The sequence below is a fragment of the Centrocercus urophasianus genome, unplaced genomic scaffold (genome assembly GCF_019232065.1).
Source record: "Centrocercus urophasianus isolate 14NV4802_14NV808 unplaced genomic scaffold, USGS_Curo_1.0 seq_30, whole genome shotgun sequence".
Lineage (NCBI taxonomy): Eukaryota > Metazoa > Chordata > Aves > Galliformes > Phasianidae > Centrocercus > Centrocercus urophasianus.
In genome coordinates, this window is record NW_024884867.1 from 11941625 (window position 1) to 11953220 (window position 11596).

General features: G+C 44.2%; 1 protein-coding gene across 1 annotated transcript in view; it reads left to right on the forward strand.

Moving 5' to 3' along the window:
- Positions 1–11596, forward strand: part of PPIL2 (peptidylprolyl isomerase like 2) — a 56288-nt gene that overhangs the window by 41274 nt on the left and 3418 nt on the right. Inside the window, exons 15-18 of the mRNA XM_042828639.1 lie at positions 290–407; positions 2792–2848; positions 11291–11363; positions 11515–11577. Coding sequence (XP_042684573.1) covers positions 290–407; positions 2792–2848; positions 11291–11363; positions 11515–11577 — 311 coding nt within the window. The remainder of the gene's footprint in view (positions 1–289; positions 408–2791; positions 2849–11290; positions 11364–11514; positions 11578–11596) is intronic.

Below are 11596 nucleotides of genomic sequence, written 5' to 3' on the forward strand. Positions count from 1 at the left end.
ATGAATGCTCGGCATTTCTTTGCCACATGATATATAATGCTGCTGATAAACAGTCTCATCTGTTGCAGATGATAGTGGTGTGGAGGCACAGAATTGTGTTGCCAGTTACAGACATCTGACTTCAAGGGCGTGCTCAGATACTAGCCTAGTCCTAGGGATGAGGTGGGGATATGTTATAAACACAGCGATCAGAAGCCCCAGAAACTTGGAATTTACTGCTAGTGTCTGATGTAGGATGTATCGGGAAGCTAATGAAAACAAATATTTCATCTATCATCTTTTTTTTCAGGAGGAGAATCTTACTGGGGAAAGCCATTTAAAGATGAATTCAAGCCCAACTTGTCCCATACCGGGCGTGGTATTCTTAGTATGGCCAATTCAGGACCTAACACAAACAAATCACAGTTGTAAGTAGTCGCTTGCACTTTGTATTTTATTGTTTCCCTCCAGATATTGTGCCTTGTGCTGTGAAGAAATTGAATGACATTTTTGGGCTGCTCCTTAAAGTTCAGTCAAGTGAAATATTGTCAGGTGTTGCACGGTGCAGTCAGGGTGGCTGCAGCTGCCGTTACTCTAAGAGCAGCGTGAACTTGTCGGCTCGTGGCATCATCAATTTGCCTTCTCTGTTTTATGGTTTGCAGTTTTCATCTTTTCTTATGCAGCCCCATTCTTATTCCTGTGAAATCACTGTACCTCTCCACTCTATTTAAATCTAGTCCCATATGAACTTTTTGAAAGGCTTTAATGAAATGAACCAAACGCACCTTAGAAACACTGCTTCTTTTTTTGCTGGCCCATTTCTAAATAAGAACAGTCCTGCACTGCTCTTATGTGTGGAATTCAAAATGGTGGAGCGCAGAGTCTGGGGAAAGGACTTGGTGTTCAGCGTGCCAAACAAAGGGAGGGCTAAAATGAGGGACAAAATGAAGTAAAGAAGGAGAAAGAACAACAAATGAGATTTAAAAACATTGAAGTTGTAGTAACATACTTTAAGCGTGACAGAGTTACAGAGGTTTGCCTGCAGTCTCTAGAAAATGTCCCATGTCACTTGGAGCCAACTGCGCCTCGCTCTCTAAGAAAAACTTGTACCTCTGTTGGGAACCTCAGAGGAAAGTGTGCATGTGCAGTTCTGCGTGCTGGGGCTGCGGGTGGTGGGGGGAGCCTTGCTGTTGCTCTTCACGAGGATGGTTGGTACGCCATGCAGCAGCGTGGTTAAATTTAACTAAACACAGGTGCTTGTCTCGAGGCCCTTAATAGGCTTTACTCACGTGCTGAAGCCTGAGCACGTGTGCAGGGTCCAGTTGCTGTGAAGCTTATTTTGGATTTGAATGTTGCTGCCAGCACTCAGGTGCTAAATTAGGGAAGAGCAGAGGCCTTAAAAGAATATTAACAAGGAGAGGTGGGGGATCAAGATACAAGAGACCACATGAATGAGGTGCCGGATTGAGTCTCATCATCCACAGCTGTAGAGGTGATTGTATGTTTCCATAAAATTTGCATATGAAATATGAAGTTCCCATAAAGTCCTTGCAAGACTCCAGCTGCCCATATTTTTAAAGCTTCCTAAGCAGTGTTTAGAGACTTCTGGCACACAGTGTTAATTCCATTGTCCTTAATTTTATCTTAACTGCAGTGACATTCACAAAGCTTTCTCTGTATATTTACTTCTGCTCAGGTTCCTATTACTGTAGTGCATCTAACTGACCAACTGATGGTCTACATATTGAATATCTGAGAACAAAGTGAGACGAAGAACCTTTGCACAAAGCTGAGTTGTAACATACACCCCATGTGGGAGTTTACTTTTGTACAGCATCTCAAAGCTTTCCTCTGGGCAAGCTATGTTTTAATAGATTATCTAGCAGATTGCAGCCCCTCCTGTATGCAATCATATAACTTCCTGAGGCAGTCACTTATATGGAAAAGTACTTTTGGAATGTTTATGTATTTTTAGCTGTCTCTAATGTAGTGTAACAGATGGAGACAGAAAGGAGAGCCAGCGCTGCATGCCCGGCCAGCATGGGCCATCATGGTCTGCAGAGCATGAAGTGGAAACCTCTGTCTCATACTCCTGTAGTCTAAGTCTTCTAACAAAGCATCAAACTGTAGAGAAAGGCTTTTGTAGTATGAATTGTTTTGGATTTGGTATTTCAGTTACTGAGTTTATGTTTAAAAATGCCCTTTTGCCTGGTTAAAAAATCCAATAAATTAAAAACCCAAGTTTTACAGGTTTTCCTCACTTTTGACACTTTTAAGTGCCATGTTTGTACCTGAAGCACAAATCTGCTCCATCTAGAGGAGAAGTGGATCACAGACAGGGCAATGCAATGGAAAAGAAATTGCAAATATTAGGTGTTCAAAAAGGTAAAAGTTTACACTGGCAGAAGATTGTTGTGTTAAATGACTGAATTTGCTGGTACAAACTCCCAGTCATGTACAAGAAATATCCTCACTGAGCTGCAGCCATGTGTCACTGTCCTGCTGTGAACATTCTGAAGCCTGCCTGGCCAGGGAGGCAGATGCTCACATTATTTTTGGACACTGCAAACCAGTTGTGTTTTGAGTACTGTTTGGGAATGTTGGTGAGGTACAAAATTGGGAAATCCAAACTCACAAATCCAAGACAAAACCCACAGAACAGAGGAATTAAGGGGTGTTTACCCAGTGGGACTCCCAGCAAGCGAGATCCCTGTCTCTGTAGAGGACTGTTCCATACACCTTCTGTTTTTAAGCTGGCTATTGCTGAGTCTCAATGAGATAACATGCTAACCCCTGTTTTTATTCTTTCTAGCTTTATCACATTCCGCTCTTGTGCTTATTTGGACAAGAAGCATACAGTGTTTGGAAGGTAAGTGGAAGATACCATGAGAAGCAGTGTAACAGATGTATTTTCCAGTGTGTCCAAAATCTAGAGAGAGGAATCTGCTGACTCTTGCAATTGAACTGCAGCAAAATCCTTGCTCTCAATCCAGTTCCCTTGGTTGTGATTAGGTGGCCAGTATCAATTCAGTGCCAGCCATCAGACTCTGCTTTTTTTCCCTCCTTCCATCACTACATATTGCCTTATTTCCTTTCTGTGGGTAGTTGTCTAGGGAGTCAAGAAAAAATAATCACCTTCATGTAACATTTTCACTCTTACTATGTTATTTATGACAGTGATCATTGGTATAACGTCTATGTGTGTGTGTGTATCTGTATAGACAGGCAAATAAGATACTAGCAATGTTAATATAGCGAGGGAACTTCATTCTTGAAGAAGCCTTTTCCAAAAATCTTTTCCATTTGAGCCATCGCATGATAAAAGTGAGGGTATAGATGATAGGACGTGTGACATTTTACAAAGAGATGAGTGTGTTTGTTTGTTCCTTGCTTTCTCTGCTGCAGCTACATGCTATTTACAAAGTCGCCGCAGCTATTCTAACAAATGCCCTGCTACAAATGGCAGGAAGGGGAATTGTTCTGGTTTGCTTTGGTGGTAGTTCCCAAGGATTTTACAGTCTCTTTATAATTAAGAATTGTTGCATTCTTTTCCTGGTTTTATCTATGTGAAAGGCAGCAACTGAAAGTCAGAGCATGTACAGTTTGCTTCGGTTGAATGTTACACAATAGTGCTCTGTAGTAAAAGTTAAATCCATCTTCTCTGCCAGGAGTTCTTGAGCCAGAAGCAGGCTTCATTTTAAACAATTATGTTAGTGCCATTAGTTCTGATACTGATTCTGCAGAAATGGCACCCTTTGGAATATATTCTTTTTCCTTTCTCAAGTCTGTCCTAGACAAGCTTTCCTTTGGTGAAAGCTGATAAATAAAGCAAATTCTAATTCTGAAAGTGGATATATTGGTAGATTTGTGTTACCTGTATCTTAAAATCGGTACACTTAAGCTACAGTATGAGTCCTCCTTGCAGAAATCCCCTTCAGTCTGATATGATAATGCTGTTAACCTGAGCTCACCACTTCCCCAGGTGTGTGTGGGTTAGTAGAGCTCTGCAGAAAACGTGGCTGTTGCTCGGTCTGGGATGCAGCATGGCTTCAGAGAGCATCCTGTGTGCCCTTCGTGTCTCAGGCACTGTCTCCTCAGCATGCTCTGGTTTTACCAGAATTTCAGAGTGCTGCAGATATTCTCAGCTGAAATACAAATGAAACACCTTTGCACTGATGTTGATTTAGAATCATTTCTCTGCCCACTTAAGAAAAGAGTGGCACTTTCATCTGAACACAGGGTGGGTGAATTTTACTCTGGATTCTCTTTCATCTAAAAAATGATTAATTTGAAGAATGACAAAGGTAAGGATGCCAGGTTAGATGCATTCCAATCTCCCCTTATTTATCTACAGATTGAACACCTGAACAATTGAGTTGGCATACAAATGTAATAAAAGAGCCTGATGTATGCAGCTTTTAAGGTCTGTATTCTGTCATCAAATTCCTTCAGCTGTTTTTACCTTCATTTGTTGTTTGAAAAACCATCAAAGCCAAAAGATTGAAGCGATTGTATCTCTAGTGGAACTTGCTATTTTAGATCCTGGGTGTTTCCAGGATTTGGTGACTGTATCTGATCTTAGACTGTAGAGTACAATAATATCTGGAAAGCATATCTAGGAATGATATGTAGGGATAAGAATAGAAAGAACCCATGAAATCAGAAGTCTTTGTTTCCATAATGCTACGTTGGACTGTCTCAACTGGTTGTTTACTGGCCTGTTGTGACTTTCACATAGACTTGAGAATTACTTATTTCAGTTAATGTAAAACCTAAATACCCAGAACTCAGCTGTCACCTCAACCATTTCTGTACATCTTTGGTTCATGTTAATAAGTATCACATACAAATCTCTGAGAGCAGAATTTGACCTGTTTGTAATTTGTGTAGAACTTTCCAGCAGGAATTTCATACTTACCCTTTTTTTTTTCTCTTATGTGGGATGGAGCATTGATGTTCTTTCTCTTGAGAGCTGCCTGTTGTTCATGCCCTCACTGGTTTGAAGCACAGTGTTTGCACAGCAGCAGCTGTTAGGAGTTGGATGTTTGGCTGTCAACGTGTTTCTCAAACATGCCAGCTGCAGCAGCGAGGTTCTGTAGGTAGTGCTGTAGTTCTGTAGGCACAGCCTGGCCTCACGCACAGGGGTTGTTCAGCTCTGGGGCTGGAGGACTGGGGAGCATCTTGTCACACGAGTGCTGCCCGCCGTGGCAGTAATGAGGGCAGTTGTTACTGAAACTGAAGGAGATCATTTGGCATAGATGAGGAGTAAAACCAAATGCTGAGTAAGAGAAGGAAGCCTTCCCTAGGAGGTGCGCTGCAGGCTGCGTGGGCTTCCTGCTCCAGCAGAGCTGCCTCAATTAACTTAGTAATTACCACTTCTAGTAATTACCATTTCTCCCAATTTAGAGAGTGCTGTAATTAACTTGAAATCTAACTGGTGGCTTTTGTTGGTTTCTAGCTGGCTAGTAAGAGGTTTAGGAACTCAGATAATGTAGAGCAGCTGTCTTGAGCTTGCTCTTGAGTATCATCCAGAGAAAGGACAGTAAGTATTTCCAGGTGATTGCTGCAAAGGGAAGGTCCTCCTTGCTGCACTTCTGTGCTGCAGTGTGAGGGAGCTCCCCAGCCCGTGCTGCGGTCAGTTCAACCTGCGTGAGCTGCATGCACTACTGCTGCAACACCGGCGTAGACTTGCATTCCTTACAATGGGTCTGACGTGCCTTATGAAATCTCAATGTGAGCGCATCGTATCTGCGTTCTTTTTATTTTCTGTTACTCCAGTGGCTCATAATTCCCATGGATCAGACACCAAGTTCATCTGACCTTTGTAAGTAGAAAAATAAACATGATCTGTGCCAGACAGCTGGCTGCATGAGAGATAACGGAGTGCACGCAGGTGCAGGGGTGTTACTGCACCAAGCCCTTTCAGCTTACCTTTCACCAACAGTTTGCACTTTCTTTTGAACCAAGGAAGAAGAATGCCCTGAAGAAAATGAAATGCCTCCTGGTATCCTGGGGAGCCCATTCCAAAATCAAAGGGAAAGTCCATGTTTGTAATGATAGTGAAAAGTGATTGAACTGTTGCGATCAGCAGGAGGGGAGAAATGTTTGCTGTCCAAACTGTGGGTGAAGCCAAGGACAAAGGGGGCAGTGAGCGCAGGCTGCAGGTATGCAGCGAGATTAAAGGAAGGCCAAAAGAGGGAGCAAAGGAAGAAGTGTCACCTGTCAGTAGCTGACATGCTCAGCTCAGCCTTCTCTTCCTTTCCTGCTTCCCTTGTCAGATGCTTTTGTGGCAGAAAGTTTACTCCCCTTGCATAAGCATCGTTGCATTTAATATCCCCTAACCTGCTTAGTGCTCTTGTCCTCTAAAGCGATAACCATGTAAAGCTGCTACAGTGCACTGAGGTACCCAGGAATGGTTCGGTGGTGCAGTGTTTGTTTCTGTGTGCTATGGATCAGTGCACGCCACAGCTGCTGAGCTGGGAAGCGCCAGGTTCATCTGCTGAGTTTGGTTTCCAAATGCTTTTCTCCAGGTTGCTTTACTGTTTTGTTGCTTTCCATTATTGTGTCCCATTTCCCATCCTAATCCCTTAGGAGAGATGGAGGTATTTTGATTACATCCTTGTGGCTGGTTGGAATTGCTCACTCCGTTTTGGGTTGGGTGTATACATAGAAAACATTTTGTCCTGAGAGTGTGTGTGTTTGTGACTGTATATATTGTTCTCTGTCTATATAAATGCATGTACTCTTTTGCTTTAATATAAAAATAAGCTTGAGTACAGAATGTATTTACAAAACAGAGTTTTTTTGTGGCTTCTGTTCCTGGTTTAAAGCTTTGGTGTTTCATTTTTTTGAGAAAGCCCAGACGTTGTTCCTGTTTCATCCTCTGGTCAGGAAACCCCATCGTCCTGGAGGACTGCCACCCCAGCACTGCATAAGGCACAGGAACTGTGCCTTAAAGAGTTTGAGAATAAGCAAGTCCGTGTGTGAATGGCTGTAGGGCTGCTCAGGAGCTGCAGTGCTCTGTAGGAACAACGCTGGTGTAGCTGTGAGAGTTCCTTGGCATATTGCAAATGAATGGAGCTTTCTCCACGTGTTTCTCTTGCACTTCATGCAGAGGTTTTGGCAGTGACTGCCAGACAAAGTTCCTGGTTTGCATAATAAAACAGCCATAACATGAAGTGGGATTTTAAATAACATCTCTAAATTTGAGATGCAAAGATTTCCAGTGCTAGCTTAGCTCAGTGGTCAGTAAAGCAGTGTCGCGTAGATAAGACCGTGTTTTTCATTACTTTTTTAACAGAAAAAATGTAAATGTACCTACCTTATCCCCCACGTGTGAATGCAATGCAACATTTGTCAAGCTCCTCCAAAAGCACAGCGAGCTGTCACAGGGACACTGAGCTAAATATACTGCTGAGATCATCATTCCTCTGTTCAGCATCTGCTGGAGACAGACAGCAAACCCTCAGTCTCGCTGCTTGTTCTCATGTGGATGGTGTCTTGAAGGTGTCACCTTTTCCATTGTGGGCTGTCATCTGAACTGCTGTTTAAACCTCACAGAAACTTGCACGGTCTGTTTAGGACAAAGCATGTGTGGCCTTGTCTGAGGAACGGAGCCGCACACGGTGCAGCAGGGAAAGTCGGTTCTGCCCTTCTGCCTCCCCTGTCTGCCGACCGGCCGGCTGGCAGCGGTGCTCAGTGCTCCATGACTGCTGCACGTACAGCTGAGCCCACGGCCTTTACCTTCTGTCTTAATGAAAACTGTCTGCAGGGCTCTTCATGCTGAGACTCACAGTCATTCATGCTGCAGGTTTTATCTCTTCAAAGTTAGTGGGTTATTTGAGTAATGCTAAGTAGTTGCTCTCATTTTAGAAGGTTTTTTAGTGCTTTAATGTACTGATCTGATGGTCTTTCCTACATGTAACTTATGTAGGCTTTTTTTTTGGCCACGTCCCAGGGCATGTGTTGTGGGGCTGGAGAGAATCCCCAGAAGTGCCTCGGTGTGCTGGTTTGGTTGTTGGCTGTGGGGTGATTGCTGCAGCGATGGCGGTGCACTCCCTGAGACACACTGCGTTCTGCCGCTCTGCTTTCAGCACTGCAGAGTAACGTCATGAGGTTTGACAGTAACGACTTGTCTTATTTTGAGAGCCAACGTGAGTGCCAGCATTCCATTTGATAAATCAAAGAAAGTTCTGCAGAACTGTTTGCAGCTAGCCACAAGTTTCCTGACGGATGCGTAGCCCAGTTCTCAGTGGCTGTGCGCTGTGGTCAGATCTCGTCCTTTCTGGAAGCACCTCAGCAGGGCCCGATCCTTGGCATGGGTTCCTGACCAAAACTAACCCTGGGAATTATTTCCAGTTCTTCTGGTCAGGGCTGTCTCATCTCAGCTCCTGGCTTGTATTCAAATTAATTTCTATGAGCAGTTTTATCACAGTATGGAAAGACACAAAGCAATATTGAGAGCTCACCGTGCTGACGCTGCAACGTGCATGGATGTACTTTCTGTGGAAAGCGTTAGAGGCAGGAGTATGAAAGAACACAGGAGTATGAAAGAACACAGTTCTTTCACAGTTTGGGGAAAAGAAGCTGAAGGAGGAAAGTGAATGACCTTCTGTGCAGGCCCGCAGCTGCAGCAAGGTGAGAACAACGTTGTGCCAGCGCTTGTGAATGAGGAGCACCCTTGCTAGAAGTGGAACATGAAATGAAGGGAAGCTGCTGTCTGGAACCAGGACTGACTTTTGTTTGCATCGGTTGGCATAAAAGGACCAACCTGTCACTGGAGGTGCCAACACCAAAGCACCAAATGCCAGCATGTTTAGCTGGCTGCTGGTGCTGCAGACGAAGGGAAGTGCTGGCAGCTGCCTCCCTGCAGGACACATCCACAGTTGTGAGTGCAGTTGATTTGGGGTCTGAACTTTGCAGTGTCATACAGATTCTTTTATTTCAATGCAGTCTTTACTGCTAACTGGAAAAGTGACAGAAGGCAGTAAAACAACAAATGTCCTATGAGAAGTGCTGACTAGCAATTTCTGGTGGATTATTGTTGACATCTGAACAGTGGATCTAAAAGCCACCAAGCCATCCCGAGGATGATATCCTTGTCTTCTAACACTTTCTAATCATGTCAAGCAGGTGGTATCTCATTCTTTCACTGCTGACCTGTGAATGCCACATCTACCACTGATGTAAAATGTACAAGTGACAAAGAATTCCCAGTAATGTTTAATTAGCACGGCGAGTGGAGATTCATGAGCATTGCCAAAATGCATTAGGGATAATACTGTGGGAAGTCTAGCTACGGGCTAAGGGATTACTCGATTAAATTGCTAGTGCACAGCTGATCTGACTATTTTAAATTATCAGAACCTAATTAAATGGAAACACACAGGCAGATAATGAATGGAGCTGTTGGCTAGAAAATCCTCCAATATTAAATCAGAAGTTTCCTTTAGGGGTAATTAAAATACAGTGAATGTATCTTAGGCTGTGTGTTAATCACTGGTATTAAAAGCGGATCTGATATTGGCCCGAGGAGAGTTTTGAAATTGAGTTTTCATTACAAAGTTGCTGGAGCCGATGCAGGGCTGTCAGACCCCCTCTGCTCTCAAAGCTCCCCCATGCAATATCTCCAGCTGCAAACGAATGCATCTGTTCTAGCCTGCATACGTGTTTTTTTAGAAGTCACGACCTGATTACAGAATATTGACACACCCTTGGGTAACAGGGAGAAGTTTGGAATGCTCAAACAACAAGAAAGTGTTTGCAGGAACCGCGTCTGTTCAGGCAGGTGCTTAGCAGCAGCCTCTGGAACTCAGCAGGGCTTTCTGCAGCTGGGTCTTTCTGTTGGACGTCTTTAGTGCCCCTTACCCAGGTGGTGCAGTGAGGAGCAGCCCTGGGCTCCCTGGGCAGCAGGCCCTGCCCTCTCACTGAGCAGCTCCTGAGCTCCTCTGGCTCCGGGAGCAGCGCTGTTTAGGATTAGGGCTGCTCCTCATTGTCCCACAGACGTTCGTATGGGCTGTGGCTTTGGTTCCTGGCTGTGTTAACGCAGATGTTGTCCACCTACAGCCTGCATTTGTAAAGGCTCTGGATCCCCCGGCATCAGCGGGCTTTATTTACTGCTGTTCTAAATATAGCCATTTTCACATTTAACTGGGGACAGGGATATGGATTAAGCCAGTAAATACCTTGGGACCGAGAGGTGATCCCTGCAGGACCCCTTGGAAAAAAACTGACCCAGTGGTTCCTATTTGAAGGTAGATTTTCACACCTGCCAGCGGGTTTTTGATTTAACGCGTGCCGTGTTCGCATCGTTCTGGTTTCTCCATCAAAATGTCAGCACCCTCCAGAAGTCCGTTCCGCTGACGCTGTTATCCCTATTAACCACATCTGGTGGCTCAGAGATAGAAGGCTGTCTGGCAGACTGTTTTCCACAAAACCTTGTTGATTGCCGTTACTTATTTCCTTTCTTTCTTAATCATGTCCTGTCTCCACTATTCCATTATTTTGCTGGGATAGGTGCCAGGAAGACAGGCTTATAATTACCTGGATCACCCCATTTATCCTTTCTAAATATCCTTTTCTGGAATTTTCCCATTGTTCCATGCTTCTTTTTTGGGTGAGGAAGGGTAGGAAAAAAGCACCAACAACCGTCCAGAAGTCTTCAGCCTTTTTTTAATGTTTCAAAGCAAATGTTTGCATATGTTGTCTTGAAAAACAAGCATCCAAGGATCCTCTTAAAGACAACCTATGATGAGGGGTGTGCACAATGTGATGCTCTGCTGCTTTCCCAAAGCCTCCCCCAGGTTCACTGCTGCAAGCAAAAATGGGAAGTTAATGAAAACATCTGCTTTCTTGACCCAGTCTGGTTTAGTTTTCAAAGCTCATAGTAGTAACAAATGAGATACAAATTTATGGATGTAAAGCTAGCAAATGAACCCGTTTTGCATTGGATTTGTTTTTTCTTGCACAGGCAGCTGCCCACAGTTGCTCCTTCTCCATCTGGCTGGTTTCTGTGCACCAAAAGGCTGCCGCGCTGGGGGGAGATGTCTTTGCAGTCTCTCTGAATATCTGACTTCTCCTTATTGTCTTTAAACTTAAACTCAAATCCCAGATTTGAGGAAAAAAAATTCTTACCTTCCACCCTGAATGACGTTATCTTAAGTCTTCCAAATACAGTTGCTGATTGCCCTTCCACTAAACACAGTTGGTATAAAAATCTGGTAGAGTGGATGGGCAGTGATGATATTGGATGTCAGAGTGTGGGAATATTCCAGTGATGCTGTGACAGCTGGAAGTTGTCTTTCTCTCTTAGAGTGGTTGGTGGCTTTGAGACTCTGACTGCTATGGAGAACGTGGAAAGTGACCCGAAGACAGACCGTCCCAAGGTAGGTGGGAAGTGACGGGAGCTGTGTGGGGATAGCGAGCATCTCTGGCCCTGCACAGCATGGTCACCCTGCTGCTGCTTCCCCGAAGCAGAACCTGGGGCAGACATTGCAATTCAACCAGAGAGTCAACGTTCTGCTCTTCTGCTCACAGGAAGAAATACGAATCCAGGCAACAACCGTTTTTGTAGACCCGTATGAGGAGGCAGATGCACAGGTGAGTATGGCTTTCTCTC